Source organism: Chlorocebus sabaeus, chromosome 22, assembly GCF_047675955.1.
Source record: "Chlorocebus sabaeus isolate Y175 chromosome 22, mChlSab1.0.hap1, whole genome shotgun sequence".
In the NCBI taxonomy this organism is placed as follows: Eukaryota; Metazoa; Chordata; class Mammalia; order Primates; family Cercopithecidae; genus Chlorocebus; species Chlorocebus sabaeus.
Window position 1 is genome coordinate 90,154,786 of NC_132925.1, and position 22,177 is coordinate 90,176,962.

General features: G+C 51.2%; 1 protein-coding gene across 1 annotated transcript in view; it reads right to left on the bottom strand.

Annotated features, from left to right (window-relative positions):
* Positions 1 to 22,177, bottom strand: part of BSN (bassoon presynaptic cytomatrix protein) — a 114,584-nt gene that overhangs the window by 24,096 nt on the left and 68,311 nt on the right. Inside the window, exon 3 of the mRNA XM_073010172.1 lies at positions 4,659 to 5,552. Within this exon, the coding sequence (XP_072866273.1) occupies positions 4,659 to 5,552 (894 nt within the window). The remainder of the gene's footprint in view (positions 1 to 4,658; positions 5,553 to 22,177) is intronic.

Sequence of the window (22,177 nt, forward strand, 5' to 3'; positions counted from 1 at the left end):
AAGGCAGGCCATGTAGAATCTCTGTGCCTGGGGGCGGGGACACAGTTGCTGGGGTTCCAATTTCTTTATTCATTCTATTCTCATTTTCTCCAACCCCAACATACCCCTACCTCCATCCCAATAGTTCATTCCCTTATTCTTCTGCTCGTTTCCATTCCCCAGTTTCAGTGTTCATTTCTCATTCAGCCATCCATTGATTGCACAGCCCTCTTGTACTCTGCCTCACTCAGCCCATGCCAGTCCCAGTCCTTGGGAAAGTGCTGCCTGCTTACTCCTTCACCTGGCCTCTTTGACAAAAGGGTAGGGGATGGATAATGGGGTGGCTCTGATGACTACTTCTGTCTCACTCCCTCTGTCCAGTTCCTTTCTGGGGCAGAAAGGTACAAATTCCCTAAGGACAATCATCACCTAACAGTGAGAGAGGCAGGTGTGTATGCCATCAGATGGCACTCAGTGGTTCAGGGCATCACTATTTAGGGTAAAGGAGGGGAAATGTGATGACTGAGTTAGTGGGGTACCCTCTAGGCACGTGAGAGCTGCTGCCTTCTGGGACCACTTGCTATTGTGCCTTGTGACTCGGGACAGATCCTGCACTGTCTGCTATCATCTAAATAAGCCTGCAGTCCACGTAATCTCTTCATGTGTGGAGCTGGCCTGCATGCCAGTATGGTTATGGTGACACCATTCCCAGTCAATGCCCTATGGCCAGCTGCCTGGCCCTAAACACCCTCAGCCCTGCTGCCAGACCAGGGGGCTGTGAATGAGAACTCTAGAAAAGGATGCCCAGGGGTCATCTTGGAGGACACTGGACCACAGGGATGGCCATCACTGGTGCTGCTATTCCTCTCCTGACTCTGCTACCCTGAGCCTCCCTGTCACTGGACATGCCTAAGCTCCTTCTTTCTCGGCCTCTTCCTCTCATAAAATAAACCCTCCCTGGTGTCCCCAGTGTGTATCCTTGTGGCTGGGCTGTACCCCCCACACTCCCCAGCACTAAATGTGTTCATTCCCTGTGGGGCATCCCTCATGATACCAAGAGCTTACACCGGGCACAGGGTCCATCCACAGCCAGATAGGGGCTCTTGGGGACGCTTCCTTTCTCACATAGAGACCCTCTTTTAGGATACTCCTGTTCCAATATCCTGGCTTAAGGGCCGACTGTGTCAGGCCTTGCATAAGTATCTGAGGTACAGCATCTCACCTGGTTCTCATAGAAACCTAAGAGGGAGTATTGTGGTCCCTATTCTATATGGGAGGCAACAGGGCCTCTGGCCTGATGCCCCTGCTGCAACCCCTGCCCCAGTGAGCAAGCCCAGCCCCACATATCACAAGTGCAAGGGACTTTGCCCAGGGAGGCCCAACTTCTCGAGGGCACAGCTGGAATTTTGGCAATGATGATACAGTAAGAGACTGGTAATGTTACTGTCACAATTCCAATTCTACTAATTTCTTCACAAACTCTATTTTGAACTGAAAGTCAATCAAAAATTAAGCCAGAGGGTACTATTATCCTTCCAAAAGATAAATAGGTAAAAAAAAAAAAATTGGAATCAACAACTCTTAATTTTATGAAATGGCTTACTAAATAGCACTATGGTTATTTTTTTCAGAGGAAAGTTCAAAAGGAAAAAGGATCCAATTTTACTCCCTCCTCTACTGTGTGCTCTGAACTCCCAATCTAGAAAGAAAGACTTTTACAGCTCAGAAATGTTCAGGAAAATTTCCAACCTATGGGGAAAATTCCCAACCCATTAGCCCAGATGGTTGACTCTGGCCTCAGGTGGAGTCCCAGGAGGTTTAACAGGGCTGTGGGGAGCTATGAGTGGGGCTCCACTGGTCTGTCCCTTCTTCGTGCACAGAGACACAGCACAGTCATTCTTGAGCCGGCAAGGTCCAGAGAGAGACAGCCATGGCAGACCCACCCTTAGGACCCGGAGAAGGACCTGCTGGCCTTACCACCACACTCCCAAGGCAGGGTAAGTGTCTCTGGCAAGTGCTGAGAAATCAGAAACCTCTAACCAAGAACACACAAAGTAGGTCACAGGGAAGCACAAAATTGCTCAGGATGCCAAGTGGCCATTGGCTGAGGTTAGATCCAAGACAACCCACGGCCTGGTTAGGGGCCTCAATAAAGAAAAGCAATGCTGAGGGAATGGGGAACATATCAACACCAGCCCCTCGCTAGACCCAAGTCAGGTGAAGCTACACAGAGGTTTTGGTCACTGTGTGGGTAAGGCAGGATAAGGATGGAAGGACTAAGGCTGTGACCATGGGTGGGAGAGAGGCCAGATTCTTGTGACAGTGGGGAGACAGAGCTGGCAGGGTTTGGTCCACGGAGCAGGTGCAGAGGTTAAAGAGGAGGAGGTGAGGATGACCCCGAGCTGCTGACTTGTGTCTCTGGTGGTGGATGGTGGTACAATCTCCATGGTGGGAACCATGGGAGGGGCATTAGGGCCGCCTATCCACACCTTCCCCAGAACAGCCGCAGGCCCTCTGGGGACAGCAGCATTGACAGGGAGAGCTACGAGAAAGGAGTTAGAGAGACTTCATTACCCCTGACTGCTATCAGGAGCAGCCTGGGCTGGGGATGAGGTAGGACCAGGACTAGGACCAGGACATCCCCCAGCTTTGCTTTCAGGCCCATGGGACCCATCAGACCCTGTGGAGACGAGAGTAGTCCTGGCTAAGGAGGGGGCAGTGGGGCGGGACATGGAGACAGCAGGAAATTTAGAGGAGTGTGATGGGGGAACACTGGCCATCAAGAGACAGAAGCTCCAGGGCCCAGGAAAGCCAGGACCAAGCAGCTAATGAGAGGCCTAGGTCAGAATCCAGACATTTCATCTAGTCAGTGTGTGGACAAAACTCTTCTGTTTGGGCAGAATCAGCACTTCCCATGGCCTGGCCCAGGGGCCGCCAAGAGGAGCTGTCAGGAACATTTATGCTCCTGGACAGAGACAGTTTTCCCCTCCCGTTCATGCTCATTCTGCTTAATAAGGAAATGTGGGCTGGAAGGTCTCTTGGGGACAGGAGTCCTCCAGGCCAGGCCAACTCAGAAGTCCACTGGGGCTCACAATAGCTCAGTGTCAGGGTGCCCCACTTGACCAGCAGTGAGCTTGTGCCTGGAGGTCTCTGGGCAGAGCAGCCAACTAGGGTTCTCCTGGTCTTGTGGTGACACCCTGGTGCACCCCTTCCCCCGAGCCAGTGAGGCAAAACTGTCACCAGTGAGCCACCAGACCTAGAGCTTGGACAGTTGGCTTCGTGGCACCAAGAAGGCCACATTGGTGCCACATGAGGAAGTCAGTTGTCTTGCTCAGGGCTGCCCTTCCCTGCATATTGGAAAGTGTGGCCTTTGATGGCCAAAGTAGTCTTCCTAGTCACCCTGGGGTCTCATGGGGACTCCTGTGGAGTCCTGGTCCAAGGGAAGTCAGAACAAGGTGCCACAGAGGCCATGGCAACACCATGCTCTCCTCTCTTGTCCCATCCTGGGCCAGTGGTGGTTTGCACTCCACACACCCCTGCGCCACCATCAGCTACAAATGGCTCAGCCCAAGAGACCAGAGGGCTCAGGTGGCTGCCCATGTGCAAGATGCAGGGCCTTGGCTCGAACATCTCCTAACGTGACACAGCTGGGAAACACATTCACCTATCAAGACTGAGGGCACTCTAAGGAAGGAGACACACCAAGCTATACCCAAGGCAGCACGGTAGGGATCACATGGGTGGCCCTGGGCCAGGAAGAGTGGGCCACAGGACTAAGGGAGGAGCAGAAGCAGCATCTGCTCCTGGCCCAGGCTGGTCTAGTTCTGCCAGGGCACCTTCACCTTCTGAGCCTCTTGGGCTGGACTCCAGGCTTCGAGAGAACACTGAGCCTTACACTGGGCCTCCTGCTCCCTCCTGCCTAGCGCAGCACAGTGCCCAGTGCCCTTCCCTGGAGCAGGGACTACAGAGAGAACAGCCACAACCCCAGGTCTGTCTCAAACCTTCCTGTGGGAAAGAGGAGCATCTCTGAGCATCCCACCAGCAGCTCTAAGGAGAGCCCAGGCCCAGCCTGGGTAAAATATGTGGACCAAAGGCTGTGACTTTGACAAGTAGACATCAACACTTATGACCTCAGAAGAGACAATCAAGGTTGAATACTACCTAGCTAGGCTGGAGCCTGGACAGTGGGGCATGCCCTGCCCCATTGTGAGAAAGCCTCCCACCTGACCCTGGACATGGGACACAACCGTCTACCCCATGGCCATTCAATCCCTACCCCTCTGAAGGTCACAGATCCCTGGCAGTGTGGGACCTCAGGTTCTCCTATCTGAGCAGGGGAGGGTGGTGTCTTTCATCAGGGCCATGCCCATGGTAGCTGGAAATGGGGAGGCCAGCTCAGGGACTCTGGGATCAGCCTTAGGGCACTAGTCAGAGTCGGTAGGCACCATTACCCCCAACTACTGTGCCAGTTAGTTCTCTGAGTGAAAGTTAGTTCTGAGTAGAACTGGGGCCTGAGGTAGGGACAGGAAAAGGAATGCAGCCCCTCTGCAGCATTCATTGTGCAGGGGCAGCCCCATGGCTGCTGCAGACCCAGTACTCTTTCTGGTTCCCATGCCACCCACTACCCAGGCCCAGCCTCTCATCAAGGCTCAAGGGAGCATGCTTGGTCTAGCTCTTACCTCCACCAAGTGGGGTGTTGGGTTAAAGCCACACAGGTTGCACACCTGGAGCCTGCAGGTAGTGCATGTGTTATAGTTGGCTGGGCTCTTGCTGCCCACATTAAGCTCGGCTTGGCACAGTGGGCAGGTGGCCCTTTCCTTCGGCATGGTCTTTGGCTTGGCAGCAGCCTTCGATGCTGCCTGATGTTCTGCTCTTCCATGCTTTGGACTGGTTGTTCCCCCAGTTTTCGGCAGGGCTCCAGGTCCAGATCCAGGACCCGTTGGACCCGTTCTAGCCCCAGGCTCAGTTTTGGCTCCAGGTGCTGGCCCGGGTCCGGGCCCTAAGCCCAAGGGTTTTGGGCCAGCCTCCTTGCTGGCATCACTGAAGACGATCTTGGGTGACCCCTTGCTGGGGCCAGGCTGGCCCTGGGTGTCAGCCTCAGGCTGCACAGACATGAGGGTGCTCGCCTGGGTTAGCAGCGATGCGCCAAGGCCGAAGAGCTTACCAGTGAGGCCCTCCTGGGTCTGCTCGGTGGCACCAAGCCCAGTGGGCACTGCAGTGGCACTTTTGGCTGGGGCCTCTCCTGCAGGTGGCCTGGGCTCAGCTGTGGAAGGCTTGGTGGGTTGAGGGGGCTGAGGAGACACCCTCCCCACCTCTGGAGGGGCAGCTGCTTGGGCAGGCTCCGGCACTGAGGTGGCCCTGGCCGTCTCACCCTGGCGGGACCCAGGCTGTAGTCCTCCTGGACCCCGAGATCTCTCTTGCTCTGGCTTCCCCAGGGGCTGTTTGGCCGGGGAGTGGGCAGGAGACAGGGCTGGGGAGTGCAGCTGCTGCTGGCTCTTGGAGCGAGGTGCAGTGGTCATGTCCATTCCCAGAGCCCTCTGCATCTGACAGTTCAGACAGAGCCACTCCTTCACCTGAAGAGAGAAGCAAAATAGTCAGTAGGGTGGCCAGGACTGGCGGTACTCATGGCTCAGGTCAGTGTAGGTCTCACAGTAGCCAAGGCTACTCCTAGCACAGGCAGGAGCACCAATCCTGCTCAGGTATTTCTGGGCTGCCAGGGGGCAGGGTTGAAGGACAGATGGCACTCCCCTGCCCTCTAGGAGTTGCCAGGCATGTGAGGCAGAGCGGAGGCAGTCCCATCCCCCAACCCCACCCCAACCACCAACCCGCTGCCTGCCAGACCCTCCTGCTTGAGAGTCCTCCCTGCCACCCCCTGGCAGTGCCTCAGATCTGTGCACCCCAACCTCCTTGCTTGGATGAACCCAGTAGCCTTCCCCTGCTTCCCACTTCAGGCCATTTGCACACAGCAACCAGACTAATCTTTTAAAACCTAATCCAAGAGGAAAGGCATGGCCCTAGAGCAGTGCCTGTACGCAATGGGTATTCAGTAAAAACTCACAGAATGAATAAATAAGTGAAGAGTAATCCGTGGGAGAAGGAGGCATAGAGAATAAAAAGAAACCATGATTTCTATCCTGAAGGAGCTTAGAGTCTAGCTGAAGAAACAAGATACAGAATGAAAAATCTTGAGAACAAAATAAGTGAGGGTAAAGTAATGCAATGTAAGTGACTGATGTTAAGTAGAATTTTTAAAAGCCTTTTTTTCCCCTTAAGGAAGATAGCTTTTTAAAGAAATGGGATAATTCATGCCTCCAGAGCAAAGGAGACACGTGCCACTATCCACATGATAAACACATAGTTTCCCTCTGTCATTAGCCCCATGCAGGGATGGGCACATGACCTGGCAAAGAGTCAGTTAGAGCCCTCCACGTTATCTGGTAATGAACAACAGGAGAGAGGGTCTTTATTCCTTTTCCTTTGGATTACTAATCAGAAGGATGTAGCTTTGGAGCAGTAGTAGTCTTCTTTCCCAACATATGGAGAGATGCTAAGAATGACGTCCATAGATGGTAGGAGTCAAGGAAAGGAGAAAGGAGTAGATCTGATGACTTCATTCCATTCCCTGGATCTGGCTATGCCTCAAGTCTACCCTTGGACTTCCAGGTACATGAGCCAATAATTTTTCTGCAAAAAGCCCACATGTAAATCAGAGCATCTCACCAATAGGATCAAACACTCCAAGTGGATTTCCACAACACCTTGAGAACTCTTCAGCACAACCCTGTCACCCACCCCAGCCTCCCCCTCTCTCTGGCCTCTTTTCCTGCCATCTCCCCTTGGCTGTCTCACTGCAGATGCTCTGGGCTGTCTGCTCTGCCAAGTGGTCCCCTGAGCTCATTTCTGTACCAGGGCCTTTGTACTCCTTATTCCCTCTGCTCCCTGGCCCAGCTTGTATAGATTTCAGATGAGGTATCACTTTCCCACCAGGGACTCCTCTGGCCACACAATCTAAAACGCTCTCCTTTAGCCAGGTGCGGTGGCTCACACCTGTAATCCAGGTACTTTGGGAGGCAGAGGCAGGAGGATCATTTGAGGTCAGGAGCTCAAGACAGCCTGACCAACATGGTGAAATCCCATCTCTACTGAAAATAGTAAGAATTGGCCGGGTGTGGTGGCGAACGCCTGTCATCTCAGCTACTTGGGAGGCTAAGGCAGGAGAATTGCTTGAACCCAGGAGGCGGAGGTTGCAGTAAGCCAAGACTGTGCCACTGTACTCCAGCCTGAGCAACAGAGCGAAGGTCCATCTCAAGATAATTTAAAAAATAAATAAAAATAAAACACCCTCTGGGTACTCTGCATCAAATCACCCAGCTTATTTTCTTCATAGTGCTCATTCTTTCTCAAAGTGTCTACTAATTTGTTGTTTATGAGGTATCTCCTGTCCCCCAAAGCAGCCCATGAGCTCTCGTTGATAGGGTGTTCTTAGGGCTGCACACAACATGTGGTACAGAGCAGGGCTCATCCCAGAGGGGCTTGCTTCATTCATCCTGGCAATTTGGTCATGCGGGTCACAGCTCAACAAGGTGGAAGCCCCGAGATTTGGTGCCTCAATGAAAAGGCTCCTCCTCATCAACCAGAGCCAAGGCTGGAGGCCAAGGTTGTTCTCTGTCTGTGGTTGCAGCCAGAGGTTCTGAATGCACCCTGTTGGCCACCCATTCATCATGAGGGGAAGGTGTCGTCTCATCTCTGGGGCAGAAGGCCCCTTTTATTTACCCGCACATGTGACTCCAGCCCTGCTCTCTGCCTTGAGGCCCCAGGGCTACTGCTGCAGGTTGACTTGCCAGTTGGGGGGCCTGGGCTCAGGTGCCTTATCCCAGCAACCCAAGAGCAGCAGCCAAGAAGAGGAAGAACACTGCACTTTGGCGAGCACCCTCTTGTGCCAAGCACCACATAGGGCATGTTCACAGGCATTCTCTCATTTTGTCCTCACAGGAGAGAAAACCAAGATCTGAGATGTTTTAGCAATGTGCTCTCAATGGTTCCCTGGCTAGGAAGTGTTGCTGCTGGCAAGATCAGCCCTGACAGTTCTGTGCAGCTCCTAAACCGCAGCCTGGACAGCCTGGAGCCTGGTGCCTTCTGCAGTCCTGCCTCTTCCAAAGGCCAAATCAGGCTCTAGAAGTCAGCACTGCAAACCCTGGCAGAGCCCTCCACAGGCCAATCCCAGTTCTAGAAACTCTAAGAACAGTGATGCTAAGGCAGTGAGGTGAGAAGCCATCCCCCTAGCTGGGAACCATTAACCCACCCAGATGCTTTTTAAGAAGCAAGGCAGGCCGGGCGCGGTGGCTCACGCCTAGAATCCCAGCACTTTGGGAGGCCGAGGCGGGTGGATCACGAGGTCAGGAGATAGAGACCATCCTGGCTAACACGGTGAAATCCTGTGTCTACTAAAAATATAAAAAATTAGCTGGGCGTGGTGGCACACACCTGTAGTCCCAGCTACTTGGGAGGCTGAGCAGGAGAATCACTCAAACCCGGGAGACAGAGGTTGCAGTGAGCTGAGATCATGCCACTGCACTCCAGCCTGGGCAACAGAGCAAGACTCTGTCTAAAAAAAAAAAAAAAAAAAAGAAGCAAGGCAGCTTTGTCTATTTGTCTATGTTTGGGCAGAGAAAGCCAGAGAGAAAACAATTTCAGTCCCTGAACCCAGTCTAAAGACCTCTTTAGAAAGGTCATTCTTGGGAGGGAGAGGCTTATTCCCATCAAAGTGGGAGTTCCCAAGAGCAGGCCATTTCTACTCATTCGGAGAGGAACTCTGGAAGGGGATTACTCCCCAGAGGGGAAGCTCAGCCTCTGGCCCAGGGTGGCAGCCACAAATTCAGTTCTTGCTGTGGGTGCCCAGCCCACACCCAAGGTCCCATCGCTCTCATTCACCTGGGCACTGCAGCATGCCCTGAGGTGAGACTTATTCCTGGGAAAGGGGATTTAGGAGGTAAGGCTTCTTATCCTGGGACTTTGGGGTGACTCTCCCTGGGGTTCTGAATCAGGCTGAACAAAGGCACATGCCAAACCTCCTGCACTCACCACCAGAACTTTCCTTTCCCCAGCCCCCATCATCCAGGCTGTGGCACAGGCATCTCACCTAAAATAGAATTTCTCCAAGAAAAGGCTGAAACGCCCCTCAGTGACTCATCGCCCAGATGGGTGCAGCTATTTCTATCCAGCCTCTTCCAGACAGTGAGGAACCTTGACCGCACCCTCCCCACAACCCCTCCCAGGCTCCGGCCCAGCATGCAAGGCCTCCTAAGGAGGACACTGGCTGAGGGAGCTTTCTGAGGCCAGCAAGACTTCCCCCTCTCTGCCTCCCCAGGAGTTTCCTGGGAGGAGCCCAACCTAAGCCTCTTCCTCCCTACTGCAAGGCCCTATCCCCACCCACCCAGCCTGGGTATACATGAATAGTTCTGTGGCAGACTCCCCTGGCCTCAGTGCCAGTACAATTAGAGCCTTCCTTAGCTGCACACAGTGATGCCTCCTCATCAGGAGGTTGAACCCAGAAGGCTCCCTGTGGCTCCTAGGCCCTCTCAAGCTGGCTCTCCACTAGAATCAGAGGGACTATACTTTTACCAGTGTGACAAGATGCCTCAGCTAGGGTTCTGCTATCTAATACCTCCAAGATCCTGATCTGGCACATGGGCAGGAGATGTGCAGGCTACCAGCCATGAGCCTCATGTCTCAGGAGCCTTCCTGGGGCTACCCTAAGGTGGACAGCTCTGCCAGACATTAGCTTTGATCGAGCTGACTCTTCTTGCTAGCAAGAAGCCCATCTTGCCATCTCCAAGAACTGGTAGGGACCTCCATGGAAGCCCGTGCACCCTGGCCCAGTGGGGGCCTAGGTGGCAGTAAGGATGGGAAGGCTCAGTGCAGTACAAGGTCAAGAGGTGGTTTAAGAGGTGGGGGAAGCAGAAGCTACAGGAAGCCTTCCTACAGGCTTTTCAGGGAGCCACTGCCACCTGCTCTGCCATGAGTCTGCTAGGGAATTGGAAAGGTAGGACCCTGTGGGCTCTGTAGCTCTGAGAGGACTTTCTCCCTGAGAAGAGTCTTTCTTAGCTGCTTCCTTACTCAAACTATTCAGTGTGCAGAAGGGCAGCTAAGGTGGTACTGGCCAAGGATCCAGAGGCTTGGGGCCCAAGCTGGAGGCTATATGAACTCTAAGTTGAATGAGCAGCTATGATCTGTCTGCAATGGTCACTCCCTGCTAATTCCTCCACTGGGCTCTGGAGCAAGGAGGGCAGTTCTGGGAAGAGCTTCTACATCTTCCCTGCAGGAACACTGGCTACACAGAGTGTCTCAGCCCTCAAGAGTGGGACTCAGACTTGCTTGCCATATCTGGCCCCAAAGGATGCTCACAGGGTGGAGTCTACCTCACGGTCACCTCCATGGCTGTCAGGAAGCTCTGAGAGCCCCCCGAAGTCACAAGTTCTCTTCCCACTCCCCTCCTCTCACCTCCCCCAGCAGCAAGGAAAAGGAGGGTTACAGACGTCACTCAGCCTTCTTCCTGTGGAGAGACCCAGCCCTACCAGGGAGAGCAGGCATTCAGTGTTTCAGATCACTCAGCACTGACATCATGCCTGATGCCGCATTCATGCTTTTCATTTTGGTACAAGTTGAAACATCACAGAAAGAGCTCATAAAGGAGCCCTCTCCGCAGGAATCTAGAGGTTCCTGGGAGGTCCCCACTGGCCAGTGTGACTATATGCCTTTCTGGGTTATGAGTCACTGGCCAGGTCCCAGCAGGAGGAACATACCTTCCCATGCCCCCTGGACAACAAGGACAGGCCAATGTGCAGAAGGGCAGCTAAGGTGGCAGCTGAGAGGGAGGGAGTCAGGCCTGGCCTGGATATTCACACTGGTACAGCAATGGACATGTCGCCTGCCCCATCTAGCATCTTACTGTCAGCTGGCTGACCTCAGGGTTAGGAAGCAGGTACCACAGGGTCCCAGTGGGCAGGGTCACACTGATCCAGAGCTGGACCTAGCCAGGGGAGGCCTGTGCCAATCTATCAGAGCCCTGAGGAAGGTCTTGGGAACTTGCCTAGCACCTGAGGTCAGGATCTGGGGAGTGGAGGTTGAAACTAATCGCTCCTGGGGCTAGAAAGCCGCACTGGCTTGGATCTCCATGAAAGGGAGAGGATCCATCCCCTTGCTGATCCCTGGACACATGTGTCTCTCTGCCCTTAATATCTCTCAACCCCTCCCACACTGCTCTGGACAGCCTCCCCTCCCCCACAACAACAGGACAATCCGGTGCACCCTCCCCATCCACACTCCTCTTAGTCCCCAGTCACCCTTTCCAGGAGAGGCTGGACCTTTGGACTAGCCTCAACTTCTCCTTAAAATCCCCAGGACCCTTTGGTTCATCCCCGGCTTTCCCTCCTGGCCTCTGCTGCCCTCCTTCCAGGCCCCTTTATCCTGGCTTGCAAGTCCTTGGCCCTCACCTCTTAAACTCCCGCTAAATGACTCCCATGGTCACTCCAGATGACCTGCAGCCCACATGAGGCTGAGCTGCAGACCGCTTCTCAAAGCTCACCGACTGGAATAATAAACCTCTGTACATTGCATTATATGTAAATTTTACCTAAAAAAAAGAAACCTTAAATAAATACTGAACTCTAGTTAATGATATGCTTGGTGAAGTGCTTAGTGGGAAGTATACTGATATCGGCGATGTACTTTTTTTCTTTTTTTTTTTGAGACAGGTTCTGGTTCTGAAGTGCAGCGCCATGATCACGGCTCACTACAACCTCCACCTCCCAGGCTCAAGTGATCCTCCCACCTCAGCCTCCTGAGTAGCTGGGACTACAGGCATGGTACCACCACACCCAGCTAATTTTTGTATTTTTTTGGTAGAGGCAGGGTTTTGTCATGTTACTCAGGCTGGTCTTGAATCCCTGGGCTCAAGCAATCTTCCCACCTTCGCCTCTCAAAGTGCTGGTATTACAGGCATGAGCAACCATGCCTGGCACACTGCAATGTACTTTGACATTCAACAAAAAGATGTATGGATAGATGGACAGACAGAAAAACAAATAGACGGTAGAATGGATATGTGATAAAGCCAGGAAAGAAGGGGTTCATTATAAATCCAGATAGTAGCTTTGTGGGTGTTCCTTGTACAATTCTTTCAACAATTTTGTGGCTTGAAAATGTTCATAACATGATGTTGGGGGTAAAAATGAGTTGTTGACCTGGTTGTTCTGTGTTGCTCCACCCAGCAAGGCATAAAGAGCTCCTGTGATGGGGCTCTTGGCAGTTGACTCCCTACTACTGCCCAGATATTCTCCTCTCCTGGATCCCTCGGCCCTCCACTTGCTGGCCTTTCTACTCTCCTTTGCTTATCCTTGCCAGCCACCTTTGCTGGGTTCTTCTCAGTGCTGGGGAGCCCAGATCCTGGCACCTCTTCTCTCTGTCCACATCTCTTCTATGGCACTTTAAATGTCATTATATGCTTGTGAATATGAAACAGAAGTCTCCATCCCAACCTGCCTGCTTCATGCCAGGGTCTTAGATGTGTCAGGCACCTTCAACTTGGTAATGGCCCAAACAGAAAAATACCCTGTCTCCATCTCTTACCCTCCACATCCAATCCAATTCTGTCTGTTTAGGGACCCAAACACACCAGGAATCTCTCATGGCTCTTCGCAGTCATCATTGCCACTACCCCAGCCTCAGCCTCAGCCCCTTCTGCCACTCTGGTTCCCAGCGCCCACCCGCTACCCCTACAGGCTGTTCTTCACATAGCAGCTGGTTGGGGGTGGTGGTGTATATATATGTGTGTGTATGTGTGTGTGTTGTTTTAGTGTGTATGTATATATATGCACACACATATACAGTGTGTGTTAAAATAAATATAAAATTGCCATTTTAACCATCTTAAGTATACAGTTCAGTGGTATTAATAATTCATAATGTGTAACCATCACCTCTATTTCCAGAGGGTTTTTAAAATTTGCATTATTTTTGGCCGGACACTGTGGCTCACGCACTTGGGGAGGGTGAGGTGCGTGGATCACTTGAGGTCAGGATTTTGAGACCAGTCTGGCCAATGTGATTAAACCCCATCTCTACTAAAAATACAAAACTTAGCCGGGCGTGGTGGCACATGCCTGTAATCTCAGCTACTTGGGAGGCTGGAGGTGGAAGTTGCAGTGAGCCGAGATTGCACCACTGCACTGGAGCCTGGGCGACAAAGCGAGACTCCGTCTCAAATAAACAAATAAACAAAAATTTGCATTGTTTTTATTATGGTAAAATATACATAAATTTACTACCTTAACCATTTTTTTTTTTTTTTTTTTTTTTGAGACAGAGTCTCGCTCTGTCACCCGGGCTGGAGTGCAGTGGCCAGATCTCAGCTCACTGCAAGCTCCGCCTCCCGGGTTCACGCCATTCTCCTGCCTCAGCCTCCCAAGTAGCTGGGACTACAGGCGCCCACCACCTCGCCCAGCTAGTTTTTGTATTTTTTAGTAGAGACGGGGTTTCACCGTGTTAGCCAGGATGGTCTCGATCTCCTGACCTCATGATCCGCCCGTCTCGGCCTCCCAAAGTGCTGGGATTACAGGCTTGAGCCACCGTGCCCGGCCTACCTTAACCATTTTTAAGTGTACAGGTCGGTGGTAATATATTCATAATGCTGTGCAACCATCACCACCATTCATCTTTGTAATTCTTTCCATCCTGTAAATCTGAAACTGTGCCCATGAAACTCCCCATTCCTCCAGTTCTTTTTTTTTTTTTTTTTTTTTTTCCTGAGGTAGAGTCTTGCTCTGTCACCAGGCTGGAGTGCAGTGGCACTATCTCAGCTCACTGCAACCTCCACCTCCCAGGTTCAAGCAATTCCCCTGCCTCAGCCTCCCAAGTAGCTGGGACTACAGGCATGGGCCACCACGCCCGGCTAATTTTTTTTGTATTTTAGTAGAGATGAGGTTTCACCATGTTGGCCAAGCTGGTCTCAATCTCCTGACCTTCTGATCCGCCCACCTCAGCCTCCCAAAGTGCTGGGATTACAGGCGTGAGCCACTGCACCTGGCTCCCCGTTCCTCCAGCTCTTGACAACTACCATTCTACTTTCTGTCTCTGTGACTTTGACTACTCTGACTACCTCATATTTGTCTTTTTGTGACTGGCTTATTTCACTTAGCATAATGGCCTTAAGGTTCGTCTATGTTGTATCATGTGTCAGATTGTCCTTCCTCTTTTAAGGCAGAGTGATATTCCATTGTGTGTATGTATGTATATATATATTTTTTGCTTATTTGTTCATTTGTCAATGGGCTGTTGGTTGTTTTCACATTTTAGCTATTGTGAAAAATGCTGCTATGAACACGGGTGTACAAATATCTCTTCAAGACCTTCCTTTCAATTCATTTGAGTGTATACCCAGAAGTGGAATTGTTGGATCATATGGTAATTCTATTTATAATTTTTTGAGGAACTGCCATACTGTTTTCCAGAGTGGCTGTACCATTTTACATTCCCAAAAACAGTGCACAAGGGTTCCAATTTCTCCACATTCTTGCCAACATTTATTTTCTGGGTTTTTTTTATAGCAGCCATCCTTAACAAGTATGAAATGGTATCTCATTGTAGTTTCAATTTGAATTTCTCTAATGATTAGTCATGTTGAGTATATTTTCTTTTTTTCTTTTTCTTTTTTTTTTTTTTTTTTGAGACAGAGTCTCACTCAGTTGCCCAGGCTAGAGTGCAGCAGTGTGATCTCAGCTCACTGCAACCTCCGCTTCCTGGGTTCAAGCGATTCTCCTTGCCTCAGCCTCCTGAGCAACTGGGATTACAGGTGCCCACCACCACACCCAGCTAACTTTTTGTATTTTTAGTAGAGATGGAGTTTCACCTTGTTGGCCAGTCTCGAACTCCTGACCTCAGGTGATCCACCCACCTCGGCCACCCAAAGTGCTGGGATTACAGGCATGAGCCACCACAGCCAACCTATGTTGAGTATCTTTTGGGAGGTTATTGACCATTTGTATATCTTCCTTGGAGAAATGTTTCTTCAAGTCCTGTGCCCATTTTGCTTTTCAGAGACAGGGTCTAGCTATCTGCCTAGGCTGGTCTCAAACTCCTAGGCTCAAGATGTCCTCCTGCCTTAGCCTCTCAAGTAGCTGGGACTACAGGTGTGTGTCACCACACCTGACTCCTCTTTGCCCCACACCCTTTTTTTTTTTAGACACAGTCTGGCTCTGCCACCCAGTAGTGCAATCTTGATTCACTGCAACCTCTGCTCCTGGGCTCAAGCAATTCTCCTGCCTCAGCCACCTGAGTAGCTGGGACCACAGGTGCCCACCACCATGCCCAGCTAATGTTTGTATTTTTAGTAGAGATGGGGCTTCGCCGTGTTGCTCAAGCTGGTCTCAAACTCCTGAGCTCAGGCAATCCACCTGCCTCAGCCTCCCAAAGTCCTGGGATTAGAGGCGTGAGCCACTGTGTCTGGCCTCTTTGCCCACTTTTAATTGGATTTTTGTTAGTTTGTTTATTTTTGTTGTTGAGTTGTAGGACTTCTCCATATATTCTGGATATCGATCCCTTATCAAGTACATAATTAGCAAGTATTTTTTCCCATTCTGTGGGTTGCCTTTTTACTCTGTTGATAGTGCCTTCAGCTGTAAAAAATTTTAAAATTTTCATGAAGTCTATTTTGTCTATTTTTTCTTTTGTTGCCTGTGCTGTTGGTGTCATATCCAAGAAATCACTGCCAAATCCAACATTGTGAAGCTTATCCCCTATGTTGTCTTCTAAGAGTTTTATAGTTTTAGCTTTTATGTTTAGGTATTCGATCTATTTTGAGTTAATTTTTGTATATGATGTAAGGAAAAGGTCCAACTTCATTTTTTTGCATGTAGATATCCAGTTTTCCCAGCACCATTTGTTGAAAAGATTGTTCTTTCCCTACTGAATGGTCTTGGCACTCTTACCAAAAATCATCTGACCATATATGTGAGGGTTTATTTCTGGGCTATGTATTCTACTCCATTGATCTATATGTCTCTCTTTATGCCAGTACCATACTGTTTTGATTACTGTAACTTTGTAGTAAGTTTTGAAATCAGGAAATGTGAGTTCTTCAGCTTTCTTCTTCTTTTTCACAATTGTTTTGGCTATTTGAAGGGCCCTTGAGATTGCATCAGAGGGGTGTTTTTTTGTTTGTTTTTTTGTTTTTGTTTTTTTTTTTTTTTTGAGACGGAGTCTGGTTCTGTCGCCCAGGCTGGAGTGCAGTGGCTGGATCTCAGCTCACTGCAAGCTCCGCCTCCCAGGTTCACACCATTCTCCTGCCTCAGCCTCCCGAGTAGCTGGGACTACAGGCGCCCGCCACCTCGCCTGGCTAGTTTTTTGTATTTTTTAGTAGAGACGGGGTTTCACCATGTTAGCCAGGATGGTCTCAATCTCCTGACCTTGTGATCCACCCGTCTCGGCCCCCCAAAATGCTGGGATTACAGGCTTGAGCCACCGCGCCCAGCCCAGAGGGGTGTTTTAAACACACATCTGACCTTCCTACTTCCACCTTCCCAAACCATGGGAGTGCATCAGGAGACCCCAGCAAGCCCAGCAGGACCTGCATGCCTTCTGGTCCTGTCCTGTGGTACAGCTGTCCTGGACCTTTGCTCCCAAGCCCTCACATGGACCAAGCACCTCCCCTCAGGCCTCCTCTTTTCCAACTGCCTCCTGTCTAGCAGTTCTAACATTCTACAGCCTAATGCTCACTCTTTGGAGAAGCCCCCAATAATTTTTTTTCTTTTTTTTTTGAGACAGGGTCTTACTCTGTCGCCTGGGCTGGAGGGCAGTGGCATGATCATTGGCTCATGCAGCCTAGACCTTCCCAGGTTCAAGTGATCTTCTCATCTCAGCCTCCCAAATACTATAGAGATGGGGTTTCGCCATGTTGTTGCCCACACTAGTCTTGAACTCCCGGGCTCAAGCGATTTGCCCACCTTGGCTGCTCAAAGTGTTGGGATTACAGGTGTGAGCCACCATGCCCAGCTACTCCCAGGAATCTTGTCTCAGCATCGTACCAACAGCACCCCCCACAACCTTCCCCTCCTTGACCCCAGATGTGATTGTGTGTTTGCTTGTGTGGTTCTTGGTGGCAGTGGTGCCTCCTGCACTGGCCTGAAGGCTTCACAGAGCTGAGCAGCACATCTGCTTCATTTCTACCTGTTTCTCCAGTGTCTGGGACAGTTCCCGACTATCAGTAGGACTGAAAAGCACTGTGGAGGGAGGCAAGGACAGGAAGAAGGGAGAGGGCTGCCCTCTGACTCAGTAGGTTAAGCATGCCTGTCTAGGCCAAAGGCTGAGCAAAATAAAGAGTGGAAGCAGCAAAACCAACAGGTTACCAGCCAGCAACTGGGAACTTTACCAAGATTTCCTGTTCCCTGCCTCTTCCTGCCTCTGGCTCTCTTTCCATCACCTCCTTTTCCTGCCTCCCCTTCTTGTGCCTTCTTCTACTTCTTCCCACTCCTATTTTATTTATGGATTTCTCGTTTTCTCTACCATTTTTACTGCATGTTCTTTTTATTCTGTTTCCTTTGCCCTTAGATATGAAAACAAGTGTTTTAGGAGTAAAATTTCATATTTTCAGATCTGAATTAATTTTACATTCATTCTTAGCTTAACTTATGGCCCTCTTCCATAACTAAAAGGTAGAATTCCATGCCTGTTGTCTCCTCATGGCCCCAGTGGCTCTGGCCTCCACCCTGCATGGTCCAAGCAAGTAAGTAGGCCAAAGGTCCTGTCTTCTGGGAACATGGACCACCTCGGGGCATGTACTAAGCAACAGGGCTGGCTGCTCGAGTGACTGAAGTTTGGAGAGCATTTCTCTATTGACTTGGAGACTGTTTAGGTCAAAGTGGCTACTCTAAAGCAAATTGCCCAAGGACTAGCTATTCGGTGGGAGAAAGGCCTCCTGGAGAGCCTACCACCTAGAGGTCCACTTCCATTTTGTTTGGAGGTGAAGGCTGGGCAGACACACCCCTGGGTCCAGGAAAGAGGAAGACACCTTTACTTTCCTCAGTACACTGCTGGTCCCATATCCTGAAACCTGCTCCTCATTCCTCTCTGGCCCAGGCAGCAGTGTGGCCAGAAGGGAGCAGAGGGAATGAGACAAGGCTGCTGGCTGCAGCAAAGGGATCTGTGCTGAACTCACAGCACCACCCCCGAGCCATCTGGTGCCCTGGCCCTTGCCGGAAAGCAGTGGGATGCAGGCAGGAGAGAGAGAGGCTCAGAGCCCCTGCATTTTCTCCCTCCCTTCTCCACGCCGCCCACTCTGGGAAACTGTGTAGGCTCATGGCTTGCCATTGGGTAGCAATAGGGGATGGTATGGGTTAAACATCCTTGGCTTGGCCTCAGCAAAGTCCAGACCTTGGAATGGGTGAGGGAAGACCACGCTTACTCCTCTGTAGTTTTCCTAGAGAGGCTTATAAGTAATTCTGACTAGAGCAAGGGTGGTGGGAGGCAGATGGACCACCTTGGCCTGGAAGGCTGGGGATGGGGTGGCAGCCCTGCTGCTCCCCACAGGGGCAGAGGGTGGGCCCTTTCACTCTAGATGGTGCTCTGGGAGGATTCAGCTGATCAGACTGGAGGCTCGGGCATGCAGGCAATGCTGCCTCTGTACCACACTCACTCCTGGGATGCCGCTCTGAGGATGAGGACAGACTGGCATCTGGGGGAGCTCCAGGCTAGGATGTGCTTCTGGGGATGCTCTGAGTGGGGCATGGAAGCCCCTGAGAGGCCTATAGAAGCAGGCTGTGCCTGCCCCAGGCCATGGTTCATATTCCCCAGCAACTCACTCTCATCCCCACTGCCCACCCCAACTGCACCTTCCCATCTTCTACTTAGCAGGCTCAGGCCCATGCCTTGTCTCCCACTCCCAGCTGTTGGAATAGAAGCCCAACAAGGGCAACACGGGCCAACTTTCTGGTGCAGAAAGGGGTGGCGGGCCTACATGTAAGTCACTAAAGAATGGAGAGGTGAACTCACAGGCCTGAGCAGGCATGGGCATTAGCAAAACCACCGACGCCAATCCCTGAATTCCTCCTTTTCCTTCAGAGAAATCTGACATTCAAGAAATTCAAGTACTTGTCTAAAACCCCACATCTATAGAGAGAAAAGGAGAATGGTCTTCCTGCCTTCTCCTCACCAGTGAGGACTGAATGCTAACACCTCTGGCCCCCTGGCATCAGTGCATTGTCAGAGGGAGGATCTCTTGTGAGTGGTGAGAAATGTTGAGGCCTCAAACAGAAACACCCAGTCTTTCTCTGTGGTTTCGGACAGGTTAGATTACTCACTTACCCTGAGCTACCAGGACTGGGGAAATCCGGAAAGAAATGGCCCCCACCAAGAAGAGTATCTGGGACTGCCCTATTTGTTCTGAACCAGCTTCAGCCTGAGCAAAATGGACTATGAATGGGGAAAATGAGGCTGCATATCCCTGGGAGAAAGCTGGAGACCAAGCCACTGGTCTAGGTCCACAGCTCTTTTGCTCCAGAATAACCCAGAATAAGCCAAGACTTTCTAAGACTCAGTCTCCTCATCTGTAAACAGGGACTGTGCTCTGAGCTCCTTCCCCAATTTCCATGCAGTCTCAACATGCTCCAGGCTCTCAGAAACCCACCAAACTACATGGGCAGGCTTCCTCCTCTCTGTTGGATGGGCAGAATGGTGAGTACCATGTCAGTCTGTGTGAGTGTAGTAGCCCTCCAGCAGCCTAGGGCTGATAGGGGAAACTTGGGTCCACTGGCCAGAAAAACAGTGATTCCAGATCTCAGACACTGCTTCTAGCCAAATGGGGCTAACTGTGTGTGATTCCCATCTCCAGACCTGGTCTGCTGTTTCTGCAGTACTCAGCTAAAGTAATAACTCTGACTGATGCCATCATACACAAAAACAAAAACACCAAGTCCTGGTGACCACTGCCCAGTGGGGCCAAGTTCTTTCCCTCCTTTCTGTGCATTTGTCCTCATGCAGCCATTCGGCACAACTGTTCAATCACACTCCAGATCTATGCAGCAGCTTGAGTTCCACACCAGCCAGTGAGTCTCTATTAGTGACACACATGAACAAAGTTCCATTTTCTGTGGTCACATTTCAAAGTTCCAAGCAGTTTCACTAGTGGTCTTGGAGAGGCCCTGAAAGCCTCCATGTCATTTTTGTGGCCCACGTCCTTCTCTGGGACTGCTATATCCCTCTGTCCACTGGAAAGTTGAGGAACAACGCATCCTGCTGACACGCCCTGGACACAGCACCCAGGCTGCCGGACCTCCTCAACCAGGCTCAGAGTGACTACACTAGCAGCTCCAGGCACACTCCCCAGTCCACACAGGGTCCCCAGGACACTCTCCAGTGGCCAGTGTCTGCAGTGCATCTGCGCTGGGACTGGCAGTACCCCTATCTTTTTCTACTCTGATTGGGCCACTCCTGGGAAGTGAGGAACTGAAAAAGAAAGTGAGTGCTGTAGCTGAGTTTCCTGGAAAAAGTTATTCTCTCTGACCCCCGGTCACCCAGACACCTAACTTCAGAACCAGCCCCTTACACATGCCCAGAACTTCAGACCAGGCAGGAGTTCAGCCCACAGACACCAAGGCACTCCCAGCCTTCTTGGCTGACATAACATCAAGTTAGAAGTGGCCAGGACAGATGTAGTCTGACTAGAACAGATCTAACAGCAGGTGTGTGAGCAAAGCCTGCAAACCTGTTTTCTCATCACATGGAAGCATGACCAGGAAGGTGAACCTGCTCTTAGCAAAGTGACAAAGAACAACTGCACTGGTTCAAGAATTATGCTTTGCCACCCCTCGGGAAGATGTGCCAAGGATTATTTGTCCTTGACAAGAACAACACTGAAAGCCAACTCTGGAGAAGTGAAGGTTCTACCTGAAAATCCCAGCACAAAAGGGTATTCACCATGTGTGAACTTGGAGAAGGGACCAGGTCAGCAATTCCCAAACTGGGTGCCATGGAACAGCAGCTCCTAAGATGTTCTGTGAAAGCAAGTCTGGGAAAGGCTGCCAACCACAGTCCTGTCCTGGAACTCTGTGGTACCCCTCAGGACACTGAAAGTCCTAAGGAATCTCACAGTAAAGAAACATTTCATTTGTCCGGCCCAGCATTTGTTTGAAGTATTTGGCTGAGATCCACCCCTCACAAAACACTATGGATCTGCAGTAAGTGTGAGGCCCCATCTTCTCCTGGCCCTGAGCCTCAGCTTCCTCCCAGCACAATGAGGCAGATGAACTGAGTGTCTCCAAGGTCTTCCTACTCTGCTGTTTTTCCAGGCACAGTCAAAGACTGGCTCCCTTCCCACCTCACTGAAGGTCCTGGGCTTGGACAGCCTACAGGCAGGGGCCATGGTTTGGTGAGGAATGGGATGCCCACCAGGAGCCTGGGGCCACCATGTGTGACTCTTCCTTATCCCCACCCACCTCACCCGGAGTTGTCCAGGTGCTGCACTGCATCTCAAGGGAGCTGGAACCCAGAGGGGCAAGGCCAGCATAAGGAGGGGGTGTCCCATAGTGGTACAGTCCACCTGCCAAACCTCCCTGTTCCTGTGAGGGGCTTCTGGCTTCTCACTGGCAGAAACACACAGGTGAGCTTCCCTGGCCTTAATCGTATTGTTCTAAATTCTGAACAGCAAGTGCTTACCTAACTGAACAGTGCAGGATGGCCTGTTTCTAATCACAGATGCAATAATCACGAGCGTGCACGCCTCCTCAGGAAGCCCCCACACTCCAGGAGCGACTCCAAAGGCACTGAGTCATCTCCCGACACCGACAGCTCCTTCCTCAGAATCTCACACTTACCTCTCACAAACCACACGTCCCACACCCACAGCACCTCATGGCATATATAGACCCTGACCTGTGAACAATTATTCTCACTCAGCCCCCTCCCACATGGTCCAAACAGCTCCAGCTGCTGTTAATTCCAGAGGCAGCCATGCCCGTGCCTGCAGCCAGCCTCTCTCCATTCTATCCAAAGACAGAACCTTATGGGGAGAAACAGAGGCTTCCACTCCCAGAGGAGTAGGAGGAAATCAACAGACCTACTCTGTTCATTTTAAAGCGACGGCCCCGATTCACTTGGTGAGACATCCCACAGTCATTGAAAGCATCCTGAACAAAGCCAGGCTGGGGCTGTG